The sequence below is a fragment of the Lacerta agilis genome, chromosome 8, assembly GCF_009819535.1.
Source record: "Lacerta agilis isolate rLacAgi1 chromosome 8, rLacAgi1.pri, whole genome shotgun sequence".
NCBI lineage: Eukaryota > Metazoa > Chordata > Lepidosauria > Squamata > Lacertidae > Lacerta > Lacerta agilis.
This window is the reverse complement of record NC_046319.1, coordinates 82,345,400-82,364,141: the sequence shown is the minus strand read 5'-3', so window position 1 is coordinate 82,364,141 and position 18,742 is coordinate 82,345,400. Positions and strand designations below refer to the sequence as shown.

Sequence of the window (18,742 nt, the reverse complement as noted above, 5' to 3'; positions counted from 1 at the left end):
TCATGAGTGTACCAGGCAAACACATACCGGTACATGTAAATATAGAAGCCACATGTCTGAAACAGTTCAGGAAAAACAGTCCTAAAGCCATTTTGACTCTTTCAGTGACCTCAAGTATTCCTCTGCAGTTTGGATGGAAATGGGAAAAGTCTCCCCATTGTGTCTGTGCTCACAAATTCTGTCTTAAGGGCGTATTTGTGTATGAATAGGGTGAGCCTGTGTCCTGGACTCAGGAATTACCAGTTACAGGTAGGTAGCCATGTTGGTCTGCCATAGTCAAAACAAAAAATAATTTAAAAATTCCTTCCAGTAGCACCTTAGAGACCAACTAAGTTTGTTCTTGGTATGAGCTTTCATGTGCATGCACACAAAAGCTCATATCAGGAATTACCATAAGTATTTATCATCACAAAAGCATGGCCAAGCTGCCCAGGTAATGCAATCAGTGACCATTATCAGGTATCCTGGCAGACAGGATTTCTGCTGTAGACCGCCTCCTTGTGTGATGTATTTATGATGTTTTGGGGGGTGGTCTTGAGCTACAGGGTGGGCAATTTCAAAAGTCTATTCAAGAGCTTGCACACCAATGTTTGGGGTTCCTCCTTCCTCCTGCGTGTGGTTACGGGGGGGGGGGGACCCTGTTGCAACAGTTCCTTGACTAAAGATCAGGCTTCCTAGCTGCTTTGCTTCTCAATATTCTCTGGTTGGCCTCTGTTATTTTCTCCTACTGATAGAGAACCTACATAAGGACTCCAAATGGGTTCTTGGGTGCCCCATAAGGGGAAAGGAGCAGTTTCCCCCCCTTCTTGTAACATGAACTACATGAGGTTTCTGTAGCGGCTTCTCATGAGTAAAGACTCCCGACTCCGGATCCTCTTATTTGCAGGGTTTATTGTACAACTATAAATGTGAGGTTTAGAGCTTTCAGGGTTAAATAAGCTCAACAGTTCGCCCCTCCCACAGGGAAGATGTGTCACAACATCGGGGTATCTGCTGTGACGCATTGTTTATTGTCAGTCCTACTTTCGGTTTTGAAGTGAAAACCTATCCTATCGGTATGGAAGTGAGAGCTGGACCATAAAGAAGGCTGATCGCCGAAGAATGGATGCTTTTGAATTATGGTGCTGGAGGAGACTCTTGAGAGTCCCATGGACTGCAAGGAGATCAAAGTGTGGTGTAGTGGTTAAGAGCGGCAGACTCGTAATCTGGGGAACCGGGTTCGCGTCTCCGCTCCTCCACATGCAGCTGCTGGGTGACCTTGGGCTAGTCACACTTCTCTGAAGTCTCTCAGACCCACTCACCTCACAGAGTGTTTGTTGTGGGGGAGGAAGGGAAAGGAGAATGTGAGCCGCTTTGAGACTCCTTCGGGTAGTGATAAAGCGGGATATCAAATCCAAACTCTTCTTCAAACCTCTCCATTCTGAAGGAAATCAGCCCTGAGTGCTCACTAGAAGGACAGATCCTAAGTTGAGGCTCCAGTACTTTGGCCACCTCATGAGAAGAGAAGACTCCCTGGAAAAGACCCTGATGCTGGGAAAGATGGAGGGCACAAGGAGAAGGGGACGGCAGAGGATGAGATGGTTGGACAGTGTTCTCGAAGCGACTAGCATGGGTTTGGCCAAACTGCGAGAGGCAGTGAAGGATAGGCGTGCCTGGCGTGCTCTGGTCCATGGGGTCACGAAGAAACGACAACATGGGGGGGGGAATACATTGAGAAAGAAAGAAAGGATGTTTTGCAGCATCACTATTCAAGCACATAGATATGTAGGCTAAATTGGATTAACAAAGTGCAACAGAGCTGTTTAAAAAACAACACAATTCTGGATTTTTTGCAGTTAGGGAAGTGAGTGGGAAATGCATTAAAAAAGTGTTGGATGAACGGATTGCTAATAGCAAGCCATCTGGTGGGAGGGTGTTCCACAGGGCAGGTGCCACCACCGAGAAGGCCCTCTGCCTGGTTCCCTGTAACCTCGCTTCTCGCAGCGAGGGAACCGCCAGAAGGCCCTCGGAGCTGGACCTCACTGTCCGGGCTGAATGATGGGGGTGGAGACTCTCCTTCAGGTATACAGGACCAAGGCCGTTTAGGGCTTTCAAGGTCAGCACCAACACTTTGAATTGTACCCAGAAATGTACTGGGAGCCAATGTAGATCTTTCAGGACCAGTGCTATATGGTCATAGCTAAACATCAGGAAGAACGTTCCGGCAATAAGAGCTGTTCAACAGTGGAACGGACTCCCTTGGAAGGTTTTGGGCTCTCCTTCCTTGTTTGTGTTTAAAGAGAGGTTGGATGACCATCTGTCCTGGATGCAGAGGGTTGGGCTGGATCAGGGCCGTTTGATGAGGCCCTAAGCTCCTGAAGGTAATGGGGCCCTTTATATGTCCAGCTGTCCTTTGTCAACAACAAATTGTCACTGTTTTTTTGTTTTGAATCTATGCTATATGGTAGTTTATGGACCTAATAGGTATCTCAAGCCATTTGCGCATGTTGCCATGCAGTCCATGCAGAATGTAGGCACCCTATATATAGAAATGAGCAAACCCGTGATCTTTTAGGGAGCAGGCTAACAGGTGAGGCCCATGACTTACATCATAGGAGCCTACACAACACAAAACACTCTTGCTCTTTGTAGGTTTTATTTTGCTTGTTTTTTATCTTATATTTTGGAAATGTACATCGGTTTGTTTTTTCCTTAATTTTTTTGGGGGGGCCCCCCAAGAGAGTGGGGCCCTGAGCTATAGCTTGTTTAGCTTATACGTAAATCAGGGTACTTGCCAACTCTACAGTTTTAAGATTCAGCAAAGGTGGAGGACGCCTCGAAGGAGGCAACTAGCCTGAAGGAAATTGACACCCCCTCTTGAACAGCTGCCCAATTTTATTTCGCTTTAAAGTCCTAAAGTGAATCGTCCGCTTGCCAGGGAAATGCACAGACAACAACACCCCAAATGAAAATCCAGGCAGGCAGCCTGCTTGCTCTCGCCATTACCTGGGAATCAATATCGAGGCATCCTGAGTGCGGTAAACCACAAATGCCCCATTTTCTCCTGGAATCAATCCCTTCTAATGCAGAGAGAGAGAGAGAGCAAAGCCTGCCTGCACAGGGAAAACAAACTCAAGAAGGTCGATGGCAACTTGCTCCCAGCATCTCTGGATCCCTAAAAGGTAAAGGGGCCCCTGACCATCAGGTCCAGTCGTGTCCGACTCTGGGGTTGCGGCGCTCGTCTTGCTCTATAGGCCAAGGGAGCCGGCGTTTGTCCGCAGACAGCTTCCGGGTCATGTGGCCGGCATGACCAAGCCGTTTCTGGCGAACCAGAGCAGCGCACGGAAACGCCGTTTACCTTCCCGCCGGAGTGGTACCTATTTATCTACTTGCACTTTGACGTGCTTCCAAACTGCTAGGTGGGCAGGAGCTGGGACCGAGCAACGGGAGCTCACCCCGTCGTTGCGGGGATTCGAACCGCCGAGCTTCTGATCGGCAAGCCCAAGGCTCTGTGGTTTAACCCAAAGCGCCACCTGGGTCCCTCTGGATCCCTAAGCATGTCAGCAAACACCAGGGAGGCATAGCTGTCAACCTTTCCCCCTTTTTTGCAGGAAATTCCCCTATTATAGCATTGGGAAACAGCAGGGGAGGTTGGTAGCTATGCAGGGAGGTAGTCACAGCGACGGGACTCGGCCCAGCGGCCGAACGCATGTTTGGAAAGGGAGTTGCCGAAGGTTCGTTCCGCAATGGTGTTGGGAAAGACTTCTGCCTGAAGCATCAGGAAGCAGCTGCCGGCCAGTGTGGGCAACACTAAATAGGCTGTGCTAGGGAAAGGCAGCTTCCTAACAGCTCATGCCTGTCCAATGCTTGCTGTCAAGGTACCCAAAAAGAGAAGGATCATCCACTCCAGCATCCTGATCTCACAGTGGTCAGGTGCCCCTAAGAACCGAGGGATCTAGATAGACTGCCTCTGGAGCTGGAGGTTCCATAAGGAACGCCTGACTCCTGGATCACGCCAAGGGCCCATCTAGTCCAGCGTCTTGTTATCACGGGGAACCAGATGCCCCCACGAGAAATCTTCAAGCAAGAGCACAATCCCCCCTTGTGGTTTCCAGGAACTGGTACCCAGAAGCACTACTACCTGCTTTCGGTGGTGATGGAGGAGCACAGCCACCATGGCCAGTAGCCATAAACAGTTGGTGGGCACCACTGTTTCCTGCTGGAGGGAATTCCGTAGTTTAACTACCCAGTGGTGGGGTGCAGAATGAAAAGGGCCGTGCACCCGATCCGGCTGAAGCCCGAATCCTCAATCGAAACCGGGGCGATTTGGGTGGATCCTGGCTTCGGCCGAATCAGGTTGAGACAGCGCTGTTGGCGTGCCCAGGGCGACCCAGGGCTCCCGAAAGGCGGGAGAGGGAGTCGCAGGTCGCCTCTGTGAAGCTTTGGAGCTCTGTGACCTCCAAAGAAGGAGACTCCACCACACTCCGTGGAATTTGCTGCCAAGGAGTGTGGTGGAGTCTCCTTCTTTGGAGGTCTTGAAGCGGAGGCTTGACAGCCATCTGTCAGGAATGCTTTGATGGTGTTTCCTGCTTGGCAGGGGGTTGGACTGGATGGCCCTTGGGGGTCTCTTCCAACTCTAGGATTCTAGGATTCTATGATTCTAAGAGCAACACGGGACCCTTTGCAAAAGGGCTTTGAAACAGCCCCGCAGTGAGCCTTGCCTGCGCACACGCCTCTTCCCAAGCAGGAGAACACACCTGCAAAGCCAAAGCGAGCAGGATTGAATCCTCTGCTCACCAGGGTTCAATCCTGCTCGTCGCAGGGGTCTGCTCCAGTGCATTCTCCGCAGGTTCACGAAATAGCAGGACTTTTTTCCCCTCCCTTTTTTATTTTGAGAACTCATCATATCACAGAATTATAGTATTGTAGACTTGGGAGGGGGGGGTCCCCCATTTAGCCCAACGCCCTGAAAAGCAAGAATGACAACTAACGCCGAGAGATGGCCGCACAACCCCTGCTCAGAAACCTCCAACGGAGTCCACCGCCTTCCGAAAGAGACCGTGCCGCTGTCAATTGCCTCTTAACGCATCAGCTACGCCTGTGGGATTTCTACGCATCATAATTATGTTCAGTTCCGACCAGTTCAGTTCCAAATGAGTCCGAACATCAATGTCCAGAATCCCTGGCAGAGGACAAAGATCCCGAGATCACGTTAAGGGTAGCCAAATTCTGTGCAATTGCCATAAAACTTAGGGAACAAGCTGTGCTATCATAATGATAAATTTAGGTTATATGTTTGTGACTAAGTTTTAATTAATATATATTTTTAACTGTTGTTATATCTGCATTGTCCCCCGTTGTACCTAATTGCAAATTCAAATGTATCTCTTATCGTGTTTCATGACTTCCTCGATAGCGTATGTGAGCTGGAACCGGTCAAATAAATTTGAAAGGTCAAATAAATTTGAAAGGAAACCGGTCAAATAAATTTGAAAGGAAACCATCCGCGCCAACCCACCCCACCCCCGGCTCTTACCTGACGAAGACTATGACCCCGACCCTTGCAATGTCTTTGTGCAGGATTTTCCAGGACTCTCGGATCAGGGCCTTCTGAGGCTCTGAAAGGTGGAGCGGTTCGGGGGTCTCTGCGCACTCAGTCTCCTCGCTCAAGTCCAGCCCTCTCTTTTCCTTGGAAAAAGTTGGCTCCGGTGTGACACCTGGTCCAGACAAGGCACACCCCATCTTTCCCTGGCACCCTGCGTCCTCCTTTCCCTCCACGCCAGCTAAAGCAAACAGAAATTTTTATTTCAAAGGTAGCTGGAGATGGAACAAACAGGCATTAATTGAATCAGATCTCAGGGGAGAAGGGAGAAGCACCGGCGATGGTTTCACGGCACACATTGTTCTCGTTGAAAACTGTGCGCAAGCAGAAAACGGTCCCCGAGGCACACTGTTTCATAGAACTGGAAGGGACCGCGAGGGTCATCTAGTCCAACCCCCTGCAATGCAGGAATCTTTCCCACAACTCTGAGATCAAGAGCTTCATGCTCTGCCGACTGAGCTATCCCAGCTAAGCTAAAAAGTTAAAGGGACCCCTGACCATTAGGTCCAGTCGCGGACGACTCTGGGGTTGCGGCGCTCATCTCGCTTTACTGGCCGAGGGAGCCGGCGTACAGCTTCCGGGTCATGTGGCCAGCATGACCAAGCCGCTTCTGGCGAACCAGAGCAGTGCATGGAAACGCCGTTTACCTTCCCGCCGGAGTGGGACCTATTTATCTACTTGCACTTTGACGTGCTTTCGAACTGCTAGGTTGGCAGGAACTGGGACCGAGCAACAGGAGCTCACCCTGTCGTGGGGATTCGAACCGCCGACCTTCTGATCCAGACCTCTCCCTGGAGAGCGGAGGGCAGATTCTTCCCACCCCTCCACCCCAGATAAGCTCATCACGACCTTGCGAGGTAGGCCAGCTTGGCAGATGGCAACGACCCAGGACCTTCAAGGGCCGAACAGGGATTTGAACCCGGGGCTCAGGTTAAAAACTCTCATGCGCACACTCAACCGAATGAAAAGGGTAGATGTGTGTGGAGGCTGTGAAAAAGGCAAATTCCATGCTAGGGGCCATTGTGAAAGGAACTGAATATAAAATTGCTATTATCATAATAAGGCCGTTATACAAATCTATAGTTCATCTGGAACACTGTGTAGAGTTCCGGTCGCCTTGCCTCAAAATGGATATTGTAGAGTTGGAAGGGGACCAAAATGACCCACTTCCCTGTGAGAAAAGGTTGCTGCGTTTGGAACTTAGAATCAGAGTTGAGACCCTGAGGGTCATCTAGACCAACCCGCTGCAATGCGGGAGTCTCAACTCAAGCATCCATGACAGGTGGCCATCCGACGTCTGCTTAGAAACCTCCAAGGAAGGAGAGGACACCACCTCCTGGGGGAGTTTAGAGAAAAGGCAAAAGTAAAAGTCCTCCTTCACGCAGTGCGTTGTTAAACCATGGAACTCCTTGCCACAGGAGGCAGTGATGGCTGCCGACCTGGATGGCTTTATAGGAGCATTGGCCAAATTCATGGAGGAGAGGCCGATCAGTGGCTAGTAGCCAGGATGGCGTGGGGTGCTTCTGAATCTCTTCTCTGGAAACCACAAGAGGGGAGAGTCTCTCTTGTGCTCGATTCCTTCTTGCGGGCTTCCTGCAGGGATCTGGTTGGCCCCTGTGAGAACAGGAGGCTGGACTAGACAGACCATTGGCCTGATCCATCAGCCAGACTCGTACGGATGTTCTCATGGAACCTCCAGGACCAGAGGCAGTCTATCTAGATTCCAAGGTTCTTAGGGGTTGTCTTCCCACTGTGGGAACAGGATGTTGGACTAGATGGGTCACTGGCCCGATCCAGCAGAGTTCTTCTGATGTTCTTAACTCGGCACCCAGCAGCTTAGCACCAAGAAAGCAAAAATATCCAACGGGGGTAAGGACCCACAGATTGATTTTGGGGGTGCAGAGAAGCCTGCTTGCAAGGTCCTCCCCAGAGAAGCCTGCTTGGTGCCTACATTGCTGCCACTTTGGCAAATACACCCCACGCCCCCCCAAAAAACTTGGCAGCCGCTGCAATCTGTGTTCTCTTAGCTTCTTTTTTGGGAGGAAGGTGTGTGCATATTTTAAATTGGTTTAAAATAAATAAACGCAGGGTGCCCGCTGCAATTAAAAGAGCTTGAGGTTTTGCAGTGGGGGGCGAGCGGTGGATGGGAAACGGTTGGCGCCAGTGGGGGGGGGGGAGCGCGCGTCTTGCCTGACACCCACCGGCTCTGCTCTGGTACACATGGCCACTTGGGAGACGCTGCCAGGATGCGAACGGAAGCCTCCTGTGCCGTTGGAGGAGATCCATGGAGAGGCGCCGCCGGCAAACAAGAGTGCTCGGCTGAAGCGGTGCCAGCCAGTTCCCACCCGGAAAAGTACGAGGGTGGGTGGGAGAGACCGGGGAATCTCCGAGGACCCAAAGGGAGCATGGAGATGGGAATCGGGGGGGGGGGGCAAGGAAACCCTGAAGCTCGCAAGGAACATCCCAGGCCCCGAGTTTATGGGGTGTGTGAATTTAGGGCGGACTCCTCTGGCGATGTCACAAGGTGAGCCCTGGAGACGGAGGTTAATTGGGAGCGCAGGCCGGCCTTTCTTAGAGTGCCTTTGCTGTGATGTGCAGAGGCAACTTCTCAATTATTATTATTTTTTGGAAGTTATTATTAAGGGTGCTGTGTTGCCCACCTGGAGATTCAAGCCCTTTCTCCCCCTGCCCACATGGAGGAGGCCAGGCAGAGCTGGAGACGGGCCGGGAGGTCTGGCAGCCCTAAACCACATCCTTCCTCCCCAGGTGTGTGTCCCTCCCTCCTCAGCCCTCGTCTCTCTCTCTCTCTGCGCCATCCTTGCTTGCTCTTACCTGCCTGGAAGGTGTGGCTGCTGTGCCTCTTCCCAAACTGGACTGTGAGTTGTGTGCCTGTGTAGAAACTCGTGTGTGACCGGAATTCAGCCGACAAGACAAAAGTAAAGAGTCTTGCGTCTGGTGGCACCACCTCCTGTTAGCATGCACCCGTCGAGGGGTTTGCACGCACAGGAATGTGGCCCCCTATCTTAATTTCTCGCGTTGCACTGTGACAAACCCGGGTTTGCCACGGAGCAGAAACTCAACACACCCCAGGAGACAGACGCGCTTCTGAACACGCGACTGACACCCCCACATGCTAAATGCTTGAGGATACACCAAACAGACTTAATTTGCGAACAAGTTAGGTGGGAGCTAGAGAAAGACAATGTAGCCATGAAACCAGATAATCGCTTTCTTCAAATGGTCTGGTTTTTTGTTTTTTTTAAACTGACAGATTAATCAACTCAATTCTTTGTTGATTAACAACCAGTTGAAGCCAGGAAGGGAGCAGTCTTTTGTTCCTGGCTGGTGTGTTAATGTAAGGAATAATGAAAGAGAAATATTCTTAAAGAATGGATACCTTTTGTTGATGGTGATTAGTAACAGCCAGGGCCGTCTTAAGCATATCCGGCGCCGCGTGGTGCAAATATCTCTCAGGCGCCCCCCCCCCATTTCCCCAGAATTGTCGACCTTTTTAAGGGGGGGGGGGCTTCGGTCCGGCTCCTTTACATCGCCTGGTCCGACGCGCACTGGGCGCTGCACGTACAGGTGAAAACTCGAAAAATTAGAATATTGTGGGAAAGCCCATTTATGTAAGCAATTGTTTTGAGTTTAATATATGAGATAGACTCATGACATGCAAAGCGAGATATGCCAATCCTTTGATTGTTATAATTGTGATGATTATGGCGCACAGCTGATGAAAACCCCAATGTTGAGATTGTTAATTTGGGGTTCTCATAAGCTGTACTCCATAATCATCACAATTATAACATATAAAGAAATCCTTCCAGTAGCACCTTAGAGACCAACTAAGTTTGTTCTTGGTATGAGCTTTCGTATCTGAAGAAGTGTGCATGCACACGAAAGCTCATACCAAGAACAAACTTAGTTGGTCTCTAAGGTGCTACTGGAAGGATTTTTATTTTTATTTTTTTATTTTGTTTCGACTATGGCAGACCAACACGGCTACCTACCTGTAACTATAATATATAAAGGGTTGACATACCTTGCTTTGCAGGTCATGAGTCTATCTCATATATTAGTTTCACCTTTTAAGTTGAATGACTGAAAGAAATGAACCTCTCCACGATATTCTAATTTTTCCAGTTTCACCTGTAAGTAAGAGAGGCGCTCTGATCGCAGCCCAGACAGCCTCCCGCGCGCCCTCCCGCGAAGCCTCTGTCTGTCTTAGCCCCCCGCGCCCCTTACCTGCCGCTGTCCGGGGAAGTCCGAGCGACAGGAGAACCAGCAAGCAGATCAGGTGCTGCGCCATCCTCGCTCGGCGCCGGGATTGCACAAGGCGCCTCCCTGCTCCGCAGGTAGACCCCGCAGGGAGGAGCGCAGGCAGCGAAGCGGGCAGAGAGGGGCGGGAGAGACACGCCCCCCCCATTGCACCCACCAGGCGCCCAGGCAGCCCCGGTGGGAGGGGGGACGCGAAGAGGCTTCCCTGAACCAGACGCAGCGCACTCCGATGGGTGGCTGAGAGGAGAGAGAGACGGGTTGCCCCAGAGCAGGGAAAGGAGCGCGCCCTGACTCTCCTTCCAGGACACTGAGCCTGCTGCTGCGCGCCCCCTCCATAATCTGGCGCCCCACGCACGCCACTAACGTCCGTGGGTAAGACGCCCCTGTATAAGAGCAACGACAATATTGAATCAAGCAAAGGAACCTATAGTGAGGCTTTTCGGGGTTATTGAAAAAGTAACAGATTCATCAGTTAAGAAAGCCCTAAGGGTCAGTTGTTTCAAATTCCTTAATTGGCAAGAAGCTCCGAGAGGAAACCTCCCCGCACCAGGTCTGTGCAAAGCACGATACTGAGCGGGGTGTGTGTGTGTGTGTGACAAAGTTCCTGCATATCACTTAACAAATGTAAGAAGAACTTGCTGGATCAGGCCAATGGCCCATCTAGTCATAGAATCATAGATCTGTAGAGTTGGGAGGGACACCCAGAGTAATCTAGTCCACCCCCCAAAAAAAATGCAGGAAGATGTGCCTATGTAACCCACCCGGGGCTGGAACCTGCAATCCAGCATCCTGCCGCCACCCAGATGCCTCTTCTGGGAAACCCACAAGCAGGATTCGACCACAAGAGCAACTCTCCCTTCCTGCGGTTTTCCAGCAGCTGGGATTCAGAAGCGTGGCTGCCGCCGACTTGTGGAGGCAGAACACAGCCATCCTGGCGTCCACGAATTGGTCCACGCTTCATTCAAAGTCCTACAAGCTGCTGGATATCACTGTGCCTCCAGTGGCAGGGAGTTCCATAGTTTAACTCTCTGCCCTAAATCTCCCAAGGTGGAGCATTTTTGGATGTCCATTTCCAAGCCACATCAGGGAGACAAGGGGACAAGGATGGGGCTGGCAGGTGGATCTTGGGGACTGGGTGAAACCTGGAGCGGCACCCATCCGCAGTGCTCCAGGGGGGAGGTTTTGCTGAACTGCCAGGAGGGTTGAGAACTGGAGGAGAAGTCCTGGTCTGGGGCTGCTAGCAGCCTCCTCTGATCCACCCAGCGGCACCGAAAACAAACTCAGGCTGAGGATGTCTAAGGTTGCAAACCTGCTGTGCACACTTACTTGGGAGTAAGCCCCACCAAACTAAGTGCATTTTGCTTCTGGGTAAACGCACATAGGATTGTGCTGTGGTGCAAGAAAGGTCAGGCTGGAATTCACAAGCAAGGGAAGATTCACTTTGCTCCCCCCCCCCCCAAAAAAAACCATTCTGTTTGCAACTTCTGTGGAGCACAGACTTGTTCCCTCCTTTGGTGGCGCCTGCGTGTGCTTATTTTCAACTCCTGGAAAGATTCCATCAACGGGGTCTCCGCAAATTTTTTACACATCACTTGGGAAGACAGGCGAACTAATACCAGTGTACTGGAAGAAGCAAATATCACCAGTGTCGAAGCAAGGATTCTTCAACATCAATTTCGTTGGACTGGTCATGTTGTGCGGATGCCTGGTTATCATCTTCCAAAGCAACTACTCTGTTCCCAACTTAAAAATGGAAAGCGTAATGCTGGTGGTCAAGAAAAGAGGTTTAAAGACTGTCTCGAGGCAAATCTAAAAAAAATGTTGTATAAACACTGACAATTGGGAAACACTGGCCTCCGAGCGCTCCAGTTGGAGAACAGCTTTTACCAAAGGTGTCCTGGGCTTTGAAGACACTCGAACTCAGGACGCAAGGGAGAAACGTGCTAAGAGGAAGGCACGCTTGGCAAATCCACACCGTGATCAACTCCTGCCCGGAAACCAATGTCCCTCACTGTGGAAGGACGTGTGGATCCAGAATTGGCCTCCACAGTCACTTACGGACTCACTGTTAAAATCCGTGTTCGTGGAAGACAATTCTACTGGGCTACAGACGATTGCCAAAGAAGAAGAACTTCCCCAAAAGACCACTATTTATATCAGCGATGGCAGAGAAAGTGATACTATCTTGGAACAGCAAGAGAGGCAGTGTGATGTAATGGTTAGAGTGTCGTAGAGTAGTACCTGGGAACCAGGGTTGAAATCCCCCACTCAGCCATGAAGCTTGGGCAAGTCACCGCCTCTCAGCCTAACCTACCTCTCAGGGTTGTTGTGTGAGCATAAAATGGGGAGACGAACCATTTACAATATTATCAACTTAAGCTCCTTGGAGGAAAGGTGGCATCAATGCAACAAATGAAATAAAACTGCAACAAATTTCGCAGGTTTGGGGACACACACACACACGACTCATTCCCTAGCAATGCAACAGACCGAAAAGTGCCCACTGTCCACATTTAGTTTGTAAGCTCTCTGGGGCAGAGACCTATTTCCGCCTACGTTTGGGGTTGGGGAAGGAGGAAGGCAAAGGCTCTAATTTCCCCCCAGCCTTGGTAAAAGACCATAAAGTGCCCACTTACCCGTGCAAGTTCTTCTCCGGCTCAGCAACTCCAGGAGGAAATTCCAGACTGGAGGAAAAGCAAACAAACTGCCTTTGGAAGGAAAATAGTGATTAAAAAAAATCTCTCCTGCGCTGCTGCGGTTCCTGATCTTTCTCTCCAAGTCTCTTCCCCAGCAGGTGAATCCCATATGCAGCCTGCAGATCAAGCACACAGCTCAGGAGCCTCAGGATCATAGAGCCTGCCTCGTTCAGACCCACACGCGCCCTCCTTCCTCTCCCTAGGCAGCAGAACAACACCACCATCTCTCCTGCTGCTCCTCCTGCCCTATTTAAATACGAATGGATCATTCTGCCTTTCATCTCTACCCGAAGCAATGGAAGCAGAGGTTCAATTAACGCACAGAAGAGAAGGAGGGGAGGGGAGGGGGGGGCATGTTTGCCGGCTCCCATCTGGGAACAACAAGTGCGTTGGAGAGGATTTCTCCTTCCCTCCTGGGGGATAAGGGCTGGCAGGCTGGAGGACGGGGTGCCGGGAATGGGAGAGGGCCGGCAGGGGGGTGGGGAAGGTATTTTTGCATTTTGGGACTCAGGCTGCGTCTTCTGCACCCCCCCCACGCCACGCCCTGTGCTGAGAAATTGTGCATTGTCTCACTCCATTGTACAACGACCCTGTGAGGTGGTAGGTGACATTGGCACCCGGTTGGGCGGGAGGCAGGGAACCCAGCAGTAGGGGGCGCCAGAGCCGACGGTTGTTGTTGTTGTTCAGTCGTGTCCGACTCTTCGTGACCCCATGGACCAGAGCATGCCAGGCACCCCTATCCTCCACTGCCTCCCGCAGTTTGGCCAAACTCATGCCAGTCGCTTCAAGAACACTGTCCAACCATCTCATCCTCTGTTGCCCCCTTCTCCTTGTGCCCTCCATCTTTCCCAACATCAGGGTCTTTTCCAAGGAGTCTTCCCTTCTTATGAGGTGGCCAAAGTACTGGAGCCTCAACTTCAGGATCTGTCCTTCCAGTGAGAACTCAGGGCTGATTTCTTTAAGAATGGATAGGTTTGATCTCCTTGCAGTCCATGGGACTCTCAAGAGTCTCCTCCAGCACCATAATTCAAAAGCATCAATTCTTCGGCGATCAGCCTTCTTTATGGTCCAGCTCTCACTTCCGTACATCACTACTGGGAAAACCAGAGCTTGAACTATACGGACCTTTGTCGGCAAGGCGATGTCTCTGCTTTTTAAGATGCTGCCTAGGTTTTTAAGATGCTGTCTAGAGCCGACGGTGGGAAGAGCCGACTCACTCCAGTTCAGGGTTTCCCCGAACTTGGGTCTCCAGCTGTTTCTGGACTACAACTCCCATCATCCTGAGCTAGCATAGACCAGTGGTCAGGGATGATGGGAGTTGTAGTCCATAAACAGCTGGAGACCCAAGTTCGGGAAACCCTGCTCTGGTTTTGAGAGCAAAAAGAAAGAGCCCCTCTGGATCAGGCCACTTGCCTGTCTAGTCCAGCATCCTGTTCTCATGGTGGCCAAGTGTTCCTAAGGACCTAGGGATGCAGATAGACTGCCTCTGGCCCTGGAGGTTCCACAAAAAAATGTTAAGAGAAGTCTGGTTGCCAGATCAGGTCAGTGGCCCATCCAGTCCAGTATCCTCTTCTCACGGTGGCCAAGTGTTCCTAAGGACCTAAGGATCTAGATAGACTGCCTCTGGCCCTGGAGGTTCCACAAAAAAATGTTAAGAGAAGTCTGGTTGCCAGATCAGGTCAGTGGCCCATCCAGTCCAGTATCCTGTTCTCACGGTGGCCAAGTGTTCCTAAGGACCTAGGGATCTAGATAGACTGCCTCTGGCCCTGGAGGTTCCACAAAAAAATGTTAAGAGAAGTCTGGTTGCCAGATCAGGTCAGTGGCCCATCCAGTCCAGTATCCTGTTCTCATGGTGGCCAAGTGTTCCTAAGGACCTAGGGATCTAGATAGACTGCCTCTGGCCCTGGAGGTTCCACAAAAAAATGTTAAGAGAAGTCTGGTTGCCAGATCAGGTCAGTGGCCCATCCAGTCCAGTATCCTCTTCTCACGGTGGCCAAGTGTTCCTAAGGACCTAGGGATCTAGATAGACTGCCTCTGGCCCTGGAGGTTCCACAACAAAACGTTAAGAAAAGTCTGGTTGCCAGATCAGGTCAGTGGCCCATCTAGTGCAGCATCCTCTTCTCACTGTGGCCGACTGGAAGCCCTAATGGGAAACCTGAGCACAGAAAAACTCTCCCCTGCTGTATTTTCCAGTAACTGGTATTCAGGAGCATTGCTGTCCGAGAGCGTGGCAGCAGATCACGGCCACCGTAGCTAGCAGCCTTCGATAGCCCTCTCCTCCTCCACAAATTTGCCCAATCCTCTTTTAAAACCATCCAAGTCGGCAGACACCCCAGCCTCTTGTGGGAGGGAGTTCCGCAGACCAACACTGAGCTGTGAAAAGAAGCGCTCCCCGTTATGTGCTTCTGCAGCACCTGTCGCAATCAATGCCAGTTCTGACGGAGGCGGAGCACTGTGATCGAGGGTTCCCTGGCTCAAGCGCTCGTGCTGAGGGATCCTTTGCGCACATACTCAAGAGAAAGGGCTGCCCATCGCCAGGTGCGGCAGGAAGTGAAATCGGGGCCTTTAGGAGAGATCCCTCCCTCCCTCCCTCGCTCTCTCCTTTCATTCCCAGCGTTCCCAAAGAAGTAGGAATTGCTTTTCAGCTAGGTTCTCTCAAGTGGGGAGTCCACTGTACAGTGTTGCAGCTCACAGCACCTGGGGACACTCTCTTGAACCCGGACCAGGGCCACAATGCTAGGGGTGCGGGCAGGGCCGGATTTAGGTTTGATGCGGCCCTCAGCTCCTGAAGGTAACGGGGCCCTTTATATGTCCAGCTGTCCTTTGTCAACAACAAATGGCCGCTGGTTTTTTGGGTTGAATCTATGCTATATGGTTAATTTATGCTATATGGTTAATTTTATTAAAGTAATTGATATAGAAATGAGCAAACCAGTGATATTTGAGGGAGCAGGCTAGCAGGCGGGGCCCATGACTGACATCATAGGAGTCGACACAACACAAAACACGGTTGCTGTACGTAGGTTTTATTTTGTTTGTTTTTTATCTTATATTTTGGAAATGTGCATCCAGTTTTTTTCCTTTACATTTTTTTGGGGCCCTCAAGAGAGTGGGACCCTAAGCTATAGATTGTTTAGCTCATACGTAAATCCGGCGTTGGGTGTGGACACCTTGTGGCCCTGTGCTGTTTTTCAAAATTAAAAATACTCCTCACCTGAAGCTTCTATTTGTCTCATCCGGGGAATCGCTTGATCTGAGTGGTTCCACAGGGCAAACAGCAACTTGGGCTGGAAGGATAGGCACCCTAATTTTATTTCATTTATTTAATTAATTGCAAGCATTTATAAACTGCTGAGTGTTTTTAAAGTATCTAAGCAGCGTACAATATTAAAAAAACAACACATTTAAAACAAAAATGTAGCCTGTAACCCATAAAATAACAGCATGGAAACACCTGAAACCAAACCAAACAGGATTTGCAAGAACTCCATCTTTTAGTGTGGCAGTGAGTACACTTTGGAACTCCCTGCCGATTGGCATCAGGTGCCTTCACTGTACTATTTTGTTGCCTGCTAAAGTCCCCACACCCCAGAAAGAAGGCATCCATGTGTTATTGGCAGGGTGTATGACAATGTTCTTTTTCTTTGACCCCACCTGCCCACGGATTGTCTCACCAGAGTGGTGCATGCTCTGGTTATCTCCCTCTTGGACTTCTGCAATGCGCTCTCCGTGGGGCTACCTTTGAAGGTGACCCGGAAACTGCAATTAATCCAAAATGCGGCAGCTAGACTGGGGACTGAGAGTGGCCGCTTAGACCACATAACACCGTCCTGAAAGACCTGCATTGGCTCCCAGGACGTTTCCGAACACAATTCAAAGTGTTGGTGCTGACCTTGAAAGCCCGAAACAGCCTCAGTCCTGTATACCTGAAGGAGCGTCTCCAACCCCATCGTTCAGCCCGGACACCTGGGTCCCATCTCCGAGGGACTTCTGGCGGTTCCCTCACTGCGGGAAGCAAAGCTACAGGGAACCAGGCAGAGGGCCTTCTCGGTGGTGGCGCCCGCCATGTGGAACGCCCTCCCACCAGATGTCAAGGGAATAAACAACTACCTGACTTTTAGAAGACATCTGAAGGCAGCCCTGTTTAGGGAAGCTTTTAATGTTTGATGGATTATTGTATTTTGATATTCTGTTGGAAGCCGCCCCGAGTGGCTGGGGAAACACAGCCAGATGGGCGGGGTATGTATGTATGTATGTATGTATGTATGTATGTATGTATGTATAAATAAATAAACAGATAGATCGATCAATAGATAGATAGATAGATTTGTTGTTATTCAGTCGTTCAGTCGTGTCCGACTCTTCGTGACCCCATGGACCAGAGCATGGCAGGCACCCCTATCCTCCACTGCCTCCTGCAGTTTGGCCAAATAGATAGATAGATAGATAGATAGATAGATAGATAGATAGATAGATAGATAGATAGAGAAACTGCATGCCATCTGATCAACATTCCAAGGCTCCGGTCAGTTTTTCCACAAGCCTGACAGACTGCAAAGGATTTCCAAGTGTTTTCTAGCTGCAAGCTGTAACTCTTTTGGCCGCAACCAATAAAAGAGTTATAAGCTATTTGTGGTGCAAATCTTCCATTTGGAAAACAGGTAGGGATGGAAGGGACCTCTGTCAATTTCTCATCTCTTCCCGTCTTAAATTCAGCTCCCCACATTTTGCAGCGATTTGAGTTTTATTTATTTTGGTGCTTCCACACACACACATACCAAAATGCAGATACATTTTCACTGGGAGATTATTTTGGTGTGGACTTCTAACAAGCACACCTTTTTATATACGCAGCTTTGACTAATATTCTGGGAGCAATTATTCTCACCAACATCTTTATGTACGCTTTCCTTAGCAGATGGATTTTTGGACGCGTCCTTTGGCTGGAAAACGGCAGTGCAAAATTTGCTGAAACGCCAGATTCGAAGTAAGACTGCGTTTCAATCTCCACCTTTTTGCAAAAGCTTGCATTTAAATGCAGACTGGATCAAATTTGTCCCCCACCCCTATGTCTGCAGATGTCCTTTCTGTCTGCACTTGCAAAAGGATTCCGGGTGCTTTTGGCTATTTCCGCCCGTGGGGGCGTGGCGCCCTATGCGGTGGGGGTTGTGTGGCGCATGTCGGGGTGTGTGTGGCTGCAGTGGTACCCTCCTCCCAGATGGTGCCAGGGGCGGTGAGCTCCCCCCGCCCCCCCACCAGTGGGTGGATCAGGAAATGAGGGGCTGCAATGGAGATCATGTTCCATGCTCAGCCAAGCACAATGTTCTGGCTTCTGTCGAATTATCAAAATGTTCTCCAAATTTGCAGCGTCATTTGATATGGCTGAAAGAGCCTCAACCCTCGTTGACCAGCACTCCGACACACGACTGCAAGCTCTCTCAAGCAGCCTGATCTCTTTCCCCGACAGAGCAATTCATGGAATCATGTTTCCCACACGGCCAGCCATTTTTGCACAAATCTGAGCAGGAATGACAAAGGGAATCTTGGCAGGATGGTCATTTTTTAAACGCTGCCTTCTTACCCTCTCCTCCTCATCCTGGAGAGAAGTGACTAGTGGGGTGCCACAGGGTTCTGTCTTGGGCCCAGTCTTATTCAACATCTTCATCCATGACTTGGATGATGGGCTTGAGGGCATCCTGATCAAGTTTGCAGATGACACCAAATTGGGAGGGGTGGCTAATACCCCAGAGGACAGGATCACACTTCAGAATGACCTTAACAGATTAGAGAACTGGGCCAAAACAAACAAGATGAATTTAAACAGGGAGAAATGTAAAGTACTACACTTGGGCAAAAAATAATAATGAAAGGCACAAATATAGGATGGGGGACACCTGGCTTGAGAGCAGTACATGTGAAAAGGATCTAGGAGGCCCCATCACCTACAAATAAATTGACCACATGGGACACATTGTTAACCCCGGTGCCCTGCATCCGTGGGTTGTTTTTAAGAGTTTGGTCCACTGGCTTTTTTAGAGAGTGCAAAAAGTGAGGGGGGGGGCCTACGGTGGGGACCCTGCCTTTGTACGTCTCTCCAACCCAAACCTTGAGGTATCAATCCCATCGACAGGAGTGAGCTGGCAGTAAATCACACGAAGCAAGTGGAGTTAACTCTTTATTATAC

General features: G+C 50.3%; 1 protein-coding gene across 1 annotated transcript in view; it reads right to left on the bottom strand.

Annotated features, from left to right (window-relative positions):
• The window catches only part of LOC117052094 (cytoglobin-2-like), a 32,709-nt gene extending 20,139 nt beyond the window's left edge, over positions 1-12,570 (bottom strand). Inside the window, exons 1-2 of the mRNA XM_033158817.1 lie at positions 12,499-12,570; positions 5,516-5,762 (exon numbers count right to left, since the gene is read on the bottom strand). Coding sequence (XP_033014708.1) covers positions 5,516-5,721 — 206 coding nt within the window. The 5' untranslated portion in view covers positions 5,722-5,762; positions 12,499-12,570. The remainder of the gene's footprint in view (positions 1-5,515; positions 5,763-12,498) is intronic.
• Between the last annotated feature and the right edge of the window lie 6,172 nt (positions 12,571-18,742).